This window comes from Rhagoletis pomonella, unplaced genomic scaffold, assembly GCF_013731165.1.
Source record: "Rhagoletis pomonella isolate Grant_MI unplaced genomic scaffold, Rhpom_1.0 Rhpom_scaffold_00002, whole genome shotgun sequence".
In the NCBI taxonomy this organism is placed as follows: Eukaryota; Metazoa; Arthropoda; class Insecta; order Diptera; family Tephritidae; genus Rhagoletis; species Rhagoletis pomonella.
Genome location: NW_023458556.1, coordinates 54,824,083 through 54,839,759, shown reverse-complemented (window position 1 = coordinate 54,839,759; position 15,677 = coordinate 54,824,083). Strand labels below are relative to the sequence as shown.

The window sequence follows — 15,677 nt, the reverse complement described above, 5'->3', positions numbered from 1 at the left end:
ATTTAATGAAATAAAATTATGGTCATTGGCATTGGCATTATTGGATGTTGTCTTTGGCTTTCACATTTCGGATGGACGACAAAATTTTAAGTATGTAAGTAAGTGTGAAATGGTGTCGAAATTAAATAATAAGAAGATTTAGATAATCACAAAATATTTAAATCCAGCCGCGATAATAGTTCCGAGGTTTTATAGTTGGCCTCGAACTGAACGGTAGAATGTGTAGGTGGCGAGATTCACTTAAACATATCGTAACTAACTTAAATAAACTATTACGATTAAAGCTGTTGCTAAAGCTGTTAAGGTGAGAATTTAAAGATCGAATTAGCTTCGCATTGTTAACATGCGTGTATTATGGGAAGTGATCAAGTGAATGTGCAGGAGAGCCGTTTAGCAATCTATCTAGCTAATAAGGAAAGTGAGCATAATTGCACCCATCATTTCTTTGCGGACTGATCTAAAATTAATAAAGGAATTGGAGGCCCTGTATTTTGTCTGGATCTCAGGTTTAAACAACCATACAGGCTCCCGAATTGCGGCAGCATTTCTCAGGCCAAAATCTGTGCTGCAGTTAAGTGGGTAACGTTTTGAACTCCTAAAAAAATTCGCATGTAAACATGTTCAGCCATGTCCAGAGAAAGATTGATAGAAATGAGCAAACTAACAAGCTAGCTTGTACCGGGTAACTAATCTATATTGCGATTTGAAAAGAAAATCATTCGGATTCCTTTACTTGCCACTATGAATTTGTATTAGTCCGTGTCGCGTTTCGAATCGCAATACAGAGTAGACCTCCTAGTTAAACTGACCACTGTGAAACAAAGAAGTCATCTTGCCCCCAATCATCTAAGGAACGAATTAGATATAATTCTGACACGGTAAGCGAAATCCTTCAAATCCCGCCCAATCCAGCCAAATTCATGATTCGTTCTAACAGCCGAAAACGCATCAACTATGTTTCACCAATTTGGAGGCAGGATACTAGTCGGGTGCTTATTAGACATTGTCGAACACCTCACCACGCGAAATATGCACTAGAACATCCCCCACGCCATCGGGCCAGCATTGCGCTTTGAATATTCTCCTTATTGAAAATGAAAGGACTAGCTAATTATTAAAGCTCGTTAAAATGATCATTAATACCATGTCTTATGCCTTAGCCTAGACTGTCTAGGTATAACTAAGGATCAATTAATTTTCTAAGACAGGTTGCATGGATCAGTCAGATTTAATGAAAAAAGTGAAAAAGGTTCTTCCTAATAAGGGAAGTCAGTTTATACCTATACGTATATATGCTTCTCGATAAGAAAACGTTTATTTATGAAGTTTAATTTTATGGTAACATTGTCTAGCTTCACTTTTCTCAGTTAAACGCAGTCGCCTTGCTTTAGCAAACAATTAAGTATTTTATATACTTTACTTCTCATTTCATGAAAAATTTATTTATAATCAAACAAGCCTGAATTTTGAACAAGTCCCATAGTTTAGTCCCCCTTAAATAAAATAATAGAAAACTTTAAAGAAAAGAGATCCAAGACAGTTACCTACTCTGATGGCTATATTAATTTCCCGTAAATGCTTGCTAACAATTAGCGAGCTGAAGTAATCAAAATTGGACACTGGGAGGTGTTTCAAATTGAGCATAACCAAATGGGCTGAGAGTCAAACCTTCTAAAACGGAACATGTTCTGCTCATCAAGAAAACAAAGATCCCTGCATTTTTTTACCAAAGCTTGATGGGACTAACCTAACCTTTCCTCTGAGGCGAAATACATACATACTTACTTCCTTGACTACAAACTTATGTGGAACTATTATAACCAATTAAGCTCTAGTGGGAAACACTAGATAAAAGTAGTAATCAGGAAGAGCACTGACACCCTAAGGCCTCGGGCTGTCACGCGCTGTGAGCAGTGCGCCTCTATAAGGGATGAATATTATACATACTTCATTTGAAGCCACCGTACCCGAAAAAGAGGAATCAAAATTTCGGATACAGACCGAATAGGGGCATGTAGCGATCTCAAGTGTGCTTAAAAGAGGTCGGCGCCACGAGATTAGAACCGATATAGATGTCGGAACTGATTAAATTTCGTAGTGTAATGACTTTCGCTTTTCATGTAGGGATGAGTGGAACGCTGGCCAGCTGACGGGGAATGCTGGTACTTCCATCCACACTGATGGCTAAAAGGATGAGCAGCGACTTATATAGTCTATATCAGGGATGGGCAGACTTGTGGCTCTTAAAGCAGTCAAAGAGCCAGCAAGTATTACGCAAGATGTAAATCGGTTCGCAGGGTAAAGGGGTGTCAAAAATACCTTAAAAGCATCATATATAAATATTAGAAATTTTAATACGCTCTTATGCTCAAACTTTCAACAAAACAAAGGAAAATTCAGCAAATTTTCATCAAATTTTCAAATTTAAAAAAAAGAGAAAATTGGTCATACATACATATATAAGAAAATGCTCAACACCGTCAGCAAAAACTTTTATCAAAAATCAATGGGAATTTTTTAAAAAGCTTGAAATTTCGATGAGAATTTATGAATTTCCCTTAATTTTGCCCAAAGTTTGAAATTTTGATTTACATGGGTTTTGTTGAAAAATGAGCTATATATTTATGTATACAAAATTAACATAAAAATTTAGAATATCCTAAAAAAATATCAATGCAAAATACGTATCTGAGTGAGTACTACGTAAACTCTATACACACGTGTTCTTAAAATTGTGTTATTTAAAATTAAATTCGAAAAAATGTTTATATGTACATTGTACATAGCTCCGTCTCACGCTCGAGCTCACAAACATTTGTTCGCTTGCCTCAGCTCACCTTGTGTGCATTAAAGTCATTTTTCTTTTCCGCGTCCTACGTTGCCACACAATCATTACGCCCCATTCGTTGCCTTTCCCTTGCTGTCACGACACTTTTGCTCTTTTCATTGCCCTTTCATATCCGTTCTCTTGCAGGCATTTGCAGTCAATGCCTTCACTCTATAACTACCTCAAGCCAAAATCTTTTTTAAATGTCCATATCATGAATTGCATCATGGTCACGTATATACATACTTACATATACATATGTATATATGTATGTAGAGATGTGTGTGAAAGTGGGCGTTTATGTGTGCTTTACCCAACGGGCATTCAACATACTAAAGCCTTTTCACGTCAACTAAAAATACTGCAACAATATTGCTTGCCGCTGCACGCAATATCAATACGCTCGCCCGCCTAGGCGTATGAGTAATGCACAGCGATGGCGAATACCATATCTACCAATGCTTATGGGTTGCACACATAAATGTAGTAAGTGTATGGGAGTGCCGTGTCGCATGCAATGTTACCATAGAGAAATACTTCAAAGTTAAAAATTTCACAAAAATTTCATGACTAAGTTGTTTCTGCTGCCGCTGCCGCTGCTGCTAACCAGGTGAGCTTAGCTAGGAACAGAAGTACTTTAGCGCCCACAGAGTGGACATTGTACTGGCATATTGCTTGAGCGTGCCCTTAATGTATTATTGCATTCATGTGCATATGTAGGTGGTAGCGCTTGAGTGCCCAGTAACTATCGGGCCACTAAGTAAGTATGGCGAAGGCGAACGAAAATGCTAAAGTTGTGAGTGTGGTGCTGTGCGACTTTAATAGTTTAAAATTTTCCTTAAACAGTATACACATACAGGTTTACGTAAGCTGATGTACAAGTATATTTATGAACTATAATTCCATATTTAATTGCTGCAAATTTATTTTCTTGCTTCCATATACCATTCTTGTACGTGATTTTTTGCGCGAAAATTCCTTTTGCTATTAGCTAAACCATTTCGGCTTATCCAGAAAGATAATTTATCGTTGATTCATGATCATTAACCGTTGACCATTTGCTAAGAAGCGTTGTTCCATACTTTGCTCGCGTTTCTGCTTTTGGGTTGGACTATGTATTATATTTTTAACTTTAGTCCTAATTGGTTCATTTCCTTTTCGTGCTTAACTACAGACGCATGTACATATGCATGTGTGTGTTTACGTCAGCTACATACACAGCAGGATGTAACTACTGTTTTAATTGTTTTAACACCAAAAGAAGCAAAAAACCTAAATAAAATGATTTCTCCAATAACTTTATGTTAAGTTATTTTTCATATTGTCGCGGAAATTCTTGAGCTCTACTAAACATCTTGTCATCTCTTTAATCAAGACTCCTCACAGCATAGGAATCGAGCAGAAAGTTAGATAGAATAGATCGATGGATAAAAATAATCCAAATAAAAACCGTTGAATTCTTAAAATATTTAGAAAATATTGTAGCTGAGGTATGTGAAACAGGTCTCTTATAATTAATTGGCTTATAGTTGGGGACTTTAATATTAACTTAAACGTTAACTCCTCCTGTAGCAATAAATTAAAAGATATACATATTTGCACGTAGCTCAACGAAACAAATGATCGATTGCAATAAATTAATTGCAGAAACGTCACAAACAAAGATAGATCTCCTATTTGCAAACAGTAATATTTATACAGTAAAACCCGCTTAAGTACCTCACGAAAAATGTCAGCTTTTTGAGGTACTTAGACGGGTTGGGTACTTAAAAGAACCCGGTTAAGTACCTTGATGCGGGTACTTAAGCGAACATAATTATTGATATAGTTAATCTTCCTGTTAACTTACATAAATAAGTCCTTGAATAAAACATGAACACTTAATGAAGTGTGCATAGTTTAAAACCAAGATCATAGCATCATTTAAAAATATAAAAAAAAAACTTTATAAAAAAATCGATAAAGCAATGTTATGTCATTTCAACAAGAATTCAATTCTTGAAAGTCATTGATTATACATATTTATATATACATACAGTGTTGGACATATCTATCATTTTGGACCAAATTCAAAATGATGTGGTTTGTCACATATGCTATTTATTAAATTTCAAGATTTTTCAATTAAAACACAGTTCATTCCCTAACAAAAATAATACAAACCTAAGCTTAAAATTTCAAACATTTTTCTCAGAAGCGTTTATAGCCCAGAAGGCGCACGCCACAAATCGGAAGAAAAGCTCGGCCAAACACTAACATATGTGTAAGCGCCAATCTATTATTATATAGTTTATAGCCCATTCAATTTTAGTGTAATAATGTGCAAGTTTCAATTGGTTAAAAAGTACGGTTGATTTTTTAGAATTTTTTGCCGAACGTGTTGCGGGAGCACTTAAAAGGTGAAACTTATAAGTAAAATGGTAAATGGGGTACGAAAAATTTAGGTACTTACGCGGGTTGGGTAAATAAGCGGGGAGGTACTTAAGAAAGGAATTTTCTTCAGATTACATTAAAATATTCACGGTGCCCAAAAATGTTGGTTACTTAAGCGGGTCAGGTACTTAAGCGGGTTTCACTGTAGTAACGTGTGAGCGGCTCGAACACAATAGGGGTATTCTCTGAGTCTTGCCAAGTCCTTGCACGTTGCACAGATTCCACGGTAAAAACTGGTTTTCGTATAGGACAGCTTTGCAACCGTGCAATCCGTGCACCATGCAAGGGCTTTGCAACACTCAGAGAATACCCCTAATAGAATTTCTATCACGAAGGGCGATAGCTACTACGCCATGGGAAAATTATTTGGTTGTAAACTATATAAATTTATTGGGAAAATGCGACTTGGGTAAATTGATAATTATGGATGTCAATGATATGGTAAATTACGTAAATACCTGTCTAACTGATTGCGAGAAATTATTACCGTTTAAAGAAAAACAGCGTTGTAAAACTGAGGAATAAATGGTATGACCAGAAATGATAGAAATTAGTAAACTGAAGTACGACTCAAGCAAACACAACGGGCGTTGAAATAAACAAGTAAGCTTTAAGCACAAAACAAAACCATTAATTTCTTAATGATCCAATGATCGGATATGAACCAAATTGTGTTTAATTGCATTCGGAGACTCGGCCTTTCCGACCTCTGCTAGCTCTTGAACGACACACGGAACGTGGAAGGGGATCGGAGAGTCGGTCTTTCCCACCACGCGAACTGTTAGCGCTCGAAAGACGCTGGGATCGGTCTCGATTGGGAGCACCCCATCGACTATTTCCTTAACGGCAGCTGTCTCTAGAAGGAAAATACTACAGTCATATGGAAGCATAAATTCGAAATTAAAGGACAGGTCCCGACAAATGACCCTTGCATTACAATGAGCCTTTATGTAGGCAAAATTTTCTTCTATATCCGAAAATTCTTCAGATGTTTTCGCATGAAGCTTTAATTTTATAAGACATTACCAAATAAATAATAGCACAGGCTAACAAAATTTCACTAAACCCAGAATTTCGAGACCGGCCGGCAGTTTTCTACAAATTGTTAAACTTGGGTTTATATGGGGTTTGTTAGAGAAAGAACTGTATTTTAATTGAAAATTCTTAAAAATAAATAAATACATATAAGTGGCACACAATATCACTTTGAAATGGCGTGCTATAGATATGACCGATACTGTAAGTAAAGAAGCCTAAAATTATACTATATTAATTTGAGGGGCTATCCAGCGAAAAAACTAATTTCAAAGGACGTTATATACATTTTAGTTAGGTTTGAGTATCTCGGTAGCCTGAGGTATTGAAATAAATTTGATACCGGATTCTTAAAAAAAATAATAGTCTGGTCTCAGCGTGAGGAATTTTGTTAAATTTTGTACGTCTGTGTTATCTTAATTATGTATTAAAATAATTTATACGGGTACGGAAATAGAATAGACACTTACCGTGTACCACTATGAGTTAAGGTTGTTGTACTGCCGCCAGTTGTTGTTGCATGATAATTACGCAAATTGGTAATATCCGCGAGAGTAGTACCCTCACCACGATTATAACTGATATCGGAAGCTAGAAGATTAGTCACGATGGATGAAGAACGCCGACGAGTGAGCAGTGGAGATTTTTGTACGCGTTTGGTCTGGAAAATAGTACAATTTTATTAACTTTTTATTATCCTGCCGGGCGCTGCAAAGTGGTGGTTTTTAAAAATGAAATGAACGATTTTTTCCCCTCTACGAACTCAAAAAATTAAATTTTTTTTTTCATTTAATACCCAAAATCGATACCACTTACGTCGAGGATATCACATATAAATTTTGGTCCCGATTGGAGTCGATTAACACGTCTTCATAGGGTAATCTGAATTTTTACCCCTGTGCGGACACGCCTTAACCAACTTCAATCGGGACCGAAATTTATATGTGATATCTTCGACTACGGTAGTATCGATTTTGGGTATGAGATTAAAAAAAAATTATTTTTAATTTTTTAAGGCGACACGCCTTAACCGTCTGTAAGTGGGACCAAAATTTGTATGTGATATCTTCGACTATAGTAGCATCGGCGTAGAGGTTAAGGCTTAGAAAAGCTTATGTAAAATTTTGCTTCCTACATATAAGGACCACCCTTATACTCACACAGATAAGTAATAAAACTAGTGGCAAGTACACAGAGTTGGCTGCTATTTGTATGTATGTATATTTTATTGCAAGCCGTCGAATCAGTTCGCACATATAGGACATAATATCTATGTATGTATATAAAATATTAAGTTCCTTTGTGCGGCTTCAAAAACTCAAAAATGGCTTTATTTATTCGCTGCAATGTCCAAATGGTTTAAGAGGAAACAAATTTTAAGAGTTGCCACAAGTTTTAAAACTTCAGTTTAAGTAAATTGATAAAATAAAATAAATATTGCAACATTGGTATCAAAATAAAGCCTAAAATGTTTTTGTGGTGGGTTGCCACCTGTTTGAAAACATTTTATTAATTTAAATTGATAACATAAATTATATTATGTCATCAAACTAAAGAGGTTTAAGAACTGTCTGTCGAAATAATTTATGTGGTGGGTTGCCACCGTCTTGAACAATAAAGTTCAATTAAACTGAGAAAATAAATTAAATGTTACAATATGGGTGTCAAACGAAAGATATTTAAGATGTGTATATTTTCAATAGAACTGCCACCTATCTAAATAGTACAAACTAAAAACATGGAAACTAAATTAAATATTACAAGAGTCGTAGGGAATGGAAAGTGTTTGAGAGCGCTTTACTTGGCAATCATTTATTTAGAAAGGTTGCCTTGACTCTACATATCAATTCAATATTTGTCGTTTTCGATAATGTGCGCAAAAAATATTCAAATACCGTATATTTATCTCCCACAAATGCTGATTGCATTTAAAAAAACTTCACTGCATACATACATATTTTCAAAACAATAGAGGGTGTAAACACACAAAAATACTTTGAAGGCGCAGCGAAGCATGCTGGGTGTTTGTTAGCTATTTTATTTTTTTTTTAATTTATACAATTTTGAATGGTTAATTCCAGTGTGACACCACAGTAGGTCAAAATATTATAATTAATATTATTATTGTTATTATAAATTGTATTATTTGCACCGCTGAAGCACTAAAATGTGTTTGCAAATGTTTTAAAACTATTTTTTCTTTCAAGTTCATTGATGCGAAGTTTTTGGGCTACTGTGTTGCATTACTTTTATAGCCCCTTTCCCACACAATCACAAAATCTGCGCATCACCGTTGTCAAAACTACTGTGCCCAAAAATATATTTTGTTATTGTTAAAAATAATTTAAGCACATTTTTAAATTTCTAATGCGTTCAATATCCAATTTTCATGGCATAATTTTGGGCACCGCAATTTTAACATGATTAATGCGATAAATTTGCGAATGCGTGGGAATAAGGCTATTAACGGCAAAATGTTTTTTGAGAGGAATTTAATTATAACTGAAACATATTTTAAGCTACTGATTGCTCTTATTTGTGGCAACGTAAAATAATAGTATTCATATAAATTCACAAACTTATTTCAACGCAGTCAATACGAACTTGTTATATGACCCAATTCATTTGTAAAACCAAATTACGAAGATACATATATATCTAAACAAATCCTCTTTGCGTCGCTACTCCCATTACGCATTGAGTTATTTATTTTTTTACATACATATGTACATATGTTTTCCACCCAGCTCGGCTCAGTTTTAAATTAAATTCAACGTTGACCTCATTCGCTTGCAATTAATTGAAAGAGTCCACGAATAAATGATATCCTATTTTAAATACTCTTTCGTCTTAACTCAATGAATGGTGGTAAATACCCAACACACAGAGCATACACATTTGTGATGCTCTAGAAATCCCATAAATCCCACAGTCAACCGGCGCCATTAGCACTCATTTTAATTTTTCGACTCTCCCCGCTCAGCAAGCACTCCCCGCCCACCCCAATCGCATATTTTCGCTATGAAGGTATGTACTTACGCTGGCATTGCTGCGACCGGCCGCCGCACACAATGTGACACCAGTGACTGCATTGCCGTTATTGCTGTTGATGTTGTTGCTGCACGCGCTAATAGCTGGCGCAGTTACAGCGTTGACAAAATTTGCGCTTGCAGCATTTAATAGATCACTAAATTTATTTACTGATGTTGATGTTTTAGGGCGTGGCAGGGTCGCGGTAGGCGAATGTAGGTCTATGTATAACATAGTAGTGCTGTCGTTGGCGTTAGCGCTGCCAGCAGCTGTGTTGGCCGTACAAATTCCGGCGGCAGCACAACACGCGGGAGTGCCCGAAAGCGTAATTTTATGCTCCGTGCCCACGTCGACTGTTTCAGTAATCCCTGATTGTGCTGTTGCCGTTGTTGCTGCTGCTGCTGCTGTTGCCGCTGTATCAAAATTGTAATTACTGTTGCTGTAGTGTAGCTCGCCGCCGCCGCCGCCGCCGCCTATATTGTTACTAACGCCATCGCCCACAACGCCTCCGCCCAGCATTTCAACTGCCGCACCACCGACTGTCGAGTTATTACCAAAGCTGGTGCTCGCGCTCGCACATAGACCGCCTCCGATGCCGGCGAGATTTATCGCTGATCCTAACATGCCACTTAGCGTGTTCAGATTTGTGCGACTGCCGGAAAGTAGGCCACTTTGTTGTTGTACACGCTGCAGCACCGCCTCTTTGGTGTGGTATGCGCCAAAGCCCAGGCCTTTGGGTGGTTGTGGCAGAGTGCGATGTGGCAGCATTTGCTCCTTGCAACAGGGATTCGGTTGTGCGTTTGCTGCTGTTGCTGTTGCTGCTGCTGTAGATTGCCCTGTGCACTTTAATGTGTTTAGTTGCATTTGTTGTTGTTGTTGATGTAGTTGTAGTTGCGGTTGTTGCGTGTGCATTTGCTGATACTGTGTAGCTGCTGTTGAGGGTTTCTTTAGAATGGGTTTCAGTACGGTTGTTGTGCTAGTGATTGGAGGTTTTTGTGGTTGTGGCGGTGGTGGGGGCAAAGGCAATTCAGCGGGTGTTGGTGTGGAGGAAGTGGTGCTTATCGTGTCGCTTTCCTCACAGCTTGCATCTGAAAGGCGAAGAAGAAAATGCGATATTTATTAAGATGTTAATGGAAATGTTTGATAGAATTTCTTTCTTTCGAGCATTTTGTGTTGATTGTGCTAATAAACTGCTGATGTGGTCAATAAAGTGGATTAAGTAAATGAAAAAGTTCGTCCTATCTTTAACTGAATTGCCTTTAATTAACTGACTACATCCATTACAGATGGTCAAACCAAAAAAAAAAAATATATATATTACGTATACGTCCTGTACCACCGTACCCAATCTAATAAAAACTACTAAAAAGACACAAGTCACTAAAACCATATTTGCGTCGAAATATATTGCAACCAACTTCCTATTGTAGAAATTTAAAGCACCGGAGGAAAAAATGCAGCATTAGCTGACGATATGGTGTCCCGTAGGGATTTATCGCTTCTAACTAACCTCCCAAGTGCTTACTCAATAAATTTCAATTCCAGAGTTAATCCAACAAAATTTCAACTAATTAATTTGCCTAGGAAGCACAACTGCCAACCATGGGTCCCATCACCCTAAATAGTGCTGTTTAAGGGGGGCATACCAGAAAAATATTTGCACTTATCCGTACAAATTTAAAACTAGACATTGATTTTTGTTATTTGATAACAGAAATTTTGGTCATTTAAAAAGTTGGACACACATTTTTGGTCATTTGAAAACTGGACATAAATATTTAGTAATTTTAAAGATTTTCGCAAGTGTTTGGAAATTTAAAAATTTGGTAAAAATTTTTTTATATATGTACAAACTGAATATAAATTTTCAGTATCTATGTAGTTAATGCAATATTTGAGTTGTGTCATTTAAAAACTTGGACATTTATTTTGGGTTAGTAAAAAACTTAGACACACATTTTTGTTTGCTTGAAAGCTGGGAATAAATTACTTGTCATGTAAAAAGTGGACAGAAATTTTGACCATTTAAAAGTTGGACATATATTTTTGGTTATAAAAACTGCGTTCAAATTTGTCATAAAAAACCTTGTAAAGCTCGGACGTATATATCTGGTAATACAGTTTTGGTAATTTGAAAGCTGTGTACATATTTTTCGCCTCTGGAGAGAATTTTTAAAAGTCTTTTCGTAATAATAAACAAACCGCTCATCCGAATTAAACAAATTTAATATCAAATGAAAGAGGACTGAAATAGATTAAAAAAAAATATCCAAACGGGGTTACCACCTATTTATATATTATAATATTATTTTTAATTGAAACATTTTTCAATAGGTGGCATCTCTCGTTTAGAGTTTAAAAGCTATTTCAGTTTTCTTTCGTTTGTTTAATTGCATAAACGATTTGTTGACTATTATTTCAGCCCGCCGACACAGCTTTTTTTTTTAAGTGTAACAATGAAAGCAAATGTGGGAATATTTTACTGTAGCTAGACTGAATCTATTGATTGCAAAAAAGTGGGAATTGTTTTGTTTTTTTTTTTACTTTGTTGATGAGTCGTGCAATTTCTTTTGGAAAAAATCAATCCATTAACACTTCGAGCATTGTAAGCGTTTAAAAGAATTCCGGTTTTAAATTACAAAATTTTCAATTGTCTTATTTTTTATTCTCTTATCCCTTCAAAGAACAAACAAACAATTAACGTTGACAAGCAATGTTCTCTATTTTTTTATTCCAATCTGATGGCTTTATTTTCTCATTACAGCACATTATTTGAATTGAATTAAGTGCTATTTGTCATTCACATAGGCATAATAGCTCATCGCCATTATTATTTTTAATTATTTTATTCGTATTAATAACTTTCGTTGAACAATGGTTGCTTTGCTCTTTAACAATTAGCTTAACTTGCTTGCACTACTGGCAACTGATGTTCTTTGATTAGATGATTTCAATTAAGAGTGCATGTACTAGCTTAGTAGAAGCTTAATAAAGTCAGATAATAATGTATATATACACATGTATGTACATACATATACGCATATTTTCAAATAAGTACTAACTTTCTACTGCTTCCAGAAAGTCAAACTATTTTTTTTTACCTTTCGTTGTTGGAATTTTCTAATTTGATGTTGTATTTTGTTTTTAATTCTTGTTATAGTTATCCTATGCTATGCTCTGTTCATGTGCTTAACGAAAACCAACATCGACATATTGCATTTTCCATATTTTTTTTTTTATTTGCATGATGCCAATTTAAAGTTTGAAAATTACTGTCATCCACAACTAGCAGACAGGGAGTTGCAACTTTATTCAATGTCGGAAAGCTAGCATCGCTTTTCGTTTATAAAGGCATAGAAGGGTGTATGTACAAGTTGGTAACAGCTTAGCTACATATATCTCTGTCATGCAAGCGTTCACCCAGCTAAGTGTTCCCTTTGCTATTATCCAAACTATTCATTTTCAGCTTTGTGTGTTTGCGCGTGGGCACATAACTTTAGACAAAAGAGGAGTGGAAAGGAGGTAAAAAAACAAAATTCATTACACTGATTTTATGTACCTAATGAGGCAAGCATAAGCTACGTGACGCTACCACTTTATGGCATTGGCGGCAATAAGGGTCGAATTGTATAAACACCAGAGTGTTATCAGAAATATTGTGAGCATGGAGAAGTATTTACATATGGTGCCTGTATTATAAACAAGTTTTTTTTTTATGTAAAGTGACGCAAAGTGAAGGCAAACGATTTTTTCACGATCTGTACTAAAATATTTCTGCTTTTTGAAATGCTTTGAAAATAGAAAAACTGTGAACATTTGGAAAATTTTAGCACATCCTTGATAATAGTGGAAAACAGAAGCTGAAGACAAATATTTATGATTTCTTGATTAGAAAATATTTCTGATATACATACATACATTTCTCATATACATACAGTAGATTGGAGCGGTCGATTCCTTTTATATCAAATAGTGACTGAATGAAGACGATATTGTTTTATTAAAAGGCGAATCGAAAAACTGACAGAGGGTAATGGAACTATTTGCTTCAAAACAAGGACTGATGTGCTGGGCCTATCTCTTGATGAAAAATATTTACCAACTATAGAGGTATGTAGCTCTAGGTTTAATCCAGTATTTGATGTCCATATTTAACTTTTTGACGAAGGCCTATGTAAAAAAACAAAATTATTCCTACCTAATGAACATATCCAGGTGGATAAGGTTTACGATCTTAAGGTTTGCGGAGACGTTACTTCACCCGTCACGATGTTAAAATCGTACTTGTCGACTTTAACTCCAGGGCGGTCAATGCAGCCATTTTTGGTCCAACAATCGGGAAATTTACACTGCATGATAAAAATTAGTGGTACCAGGCCCCAGCATCGAAACAGCCATAAAGACCAAAGAACCAAAAATCAAATTGATTACGTTCTGTGATAGACGGCAGATACACTTAAAACGTTCTTGATGCGCGTTTGATCCGTGGAGACAACATTGGTTGCTAAAATTACTTATATGAGGAATATTACCTCGCCATTTCTCAGTGAAATACGCAGCATCCCAGTCCACGCGGAATCAGGAAAAAGATGGCATGAGAGACGTATTTTAAAGGAGAAACAAAGAGATGCAGTAAGACGTGTTTGCAAAGAGCTTGAGATGCAAGGTGGCAGGTATGCGGATCGAAATTTTATAAAAAAATAAGGCAGCAATCAAATGTTTTAAAGACAGGGGCTAGTTTTTGACAAAATGAAGATTGCAATCTCGTAACAGAAGTCCGGAGTACTGATAAATTTGATATCTCCGCAAGGCTAATACGGCTATGTAGAGTGACGACGACCTACAACTTTTAGCAAATAGGGAAGGACCTCTTCCAGCCGTTTGAAAACAAACGAGGTTTTAGGTAAGACGATTCAGTTCAGTGCAACCTCTTCAAACTGATGTTAGAAAACTTTTTGCTAGACAATTTTAGTGTCAATGCCTATCAGGATGATCAATGTTTATGCCAGTGCTCTCCAATGCTTAAATCAACACGACAAATATTTAATATTTTTGTCTTGGCTGACCCCATTATTTATCTTTTAACTGATAAATATATATTTATGAGAAGATCAAGCCGTCTTTCGAGAAAAGAAAACTCAGTTTAACTAATAAAGATATCGGCAGTATGCCTGAACATAGTTCGACAAGGTGGAACCTGGGTTGACAAGATAAATGATAGCAATACTCCAAAAACTTATTAACCTGTCGGTACGATGCCATGTCTGAATTTGGTAGTTCCGCAAAACTAATACGACTATGTAGAGTGTCTAAAAAGCGTAATAAGATCCACCAATATGAATCGCAGCGGCACCATATATAGCAAACGAACGATGCTGCTGGCGTATGCACATGATATCGATGGGCGTAACTGCAGAATTTTCCAGTTAAGAAAAAGAAGCTAAAGAGGTTGGTCTAGCTGTGAATGAGGACAACACAAAGTACCTCCTGACAACATATAAAGAGTCCACGCGCTTCGGGACACACGTCACTGTTGGCAGCTATAACTCTGAAGTAGCGAAGGACTTTATTTACCTGGGATCCAGCATAAGCACCACTAACAACGTCACGTTGTAAGCCTGGATAACGGCGCTCCAGTGAAAAGATGCACCCACGAACAAAGTGGAAGGACGAAGTGCAGAAATGCCAAAGGTGAAGAGGAATATGTAAATGGAGCAAATGATAAACATAAAAGTAAAGACAAAGAGGAGGATGAGGAGACCGATAAAAGTAAGGATGAAGATAGGGGAAGAAATATTAAAATAAAGGTAATTAAAGACGAAAGGATATAGAGAGAGACGCAGAGACTCAATCTGGGAACTATTTGGAATTTTAGAGATTTTCGGGATTCTCGGGACTTATCGATAAAATAATCGATATTTTTATCGATTTTGTTATGGATATTTATCGATTTCGTTATGCATATTTTTATCGATTTTGTTATCGATATTTTTATCCATTTTCTTATGGATATTTTTATCGATTTTTTAGCAATATTTTTGTCTATTTTGTTATCGATATTTTGCGATTTTATTATGGATAGTTTTACCGATTTTGTTATGGATATTTTTATAGATATATTTATTTATATTATTTGAACTGACTACCAATATTATTTCGCTATCGAAATTTTTATCGAATTTTTCATTGATTTTGTTATTGATATTTTTATCGGTTTTGTTATCGATATTTATATATATATATTATGTAACGTAAGTTTCACTGCAGTATGGCGCAGGCGCACTTACTTTTTTTTGTGGACTTATGGTAACCGAATATAACTAATTTGTTAATGAAGATGATCCTAAGATAA

The 15,677-nt window shown here is 35.8% G+C and overlaps 1 protein-coding gene across 1 annotated transcript in view; it reads right to left on the bottom strand.

The window, feature by feature from the left end:
• LOC118733809 overlaps window positions 1–15,677 on the bottom strand; it is a 53,650-nt gene that overhangs the window by 18,608 nt on the left and 19,365 nt on the right. Inside the window, exons 3-4 of the mRNA XM_036463384.1 lie at window positions 9,335–10,413; window positions 6,766–6,956 (exon numbers count right to left, since the gene is read on the bottom strand). Of these exons, the coding sequence (XP_036319277.1) occupies window positions 6,766–6,956; window positions 9,335–10,413 (1,270 nt within the window). The remainder of the gene's footprint in view (window positions 1–6,765; window positions 6,957–9,334; window positions 10,414–15,677) is intronic.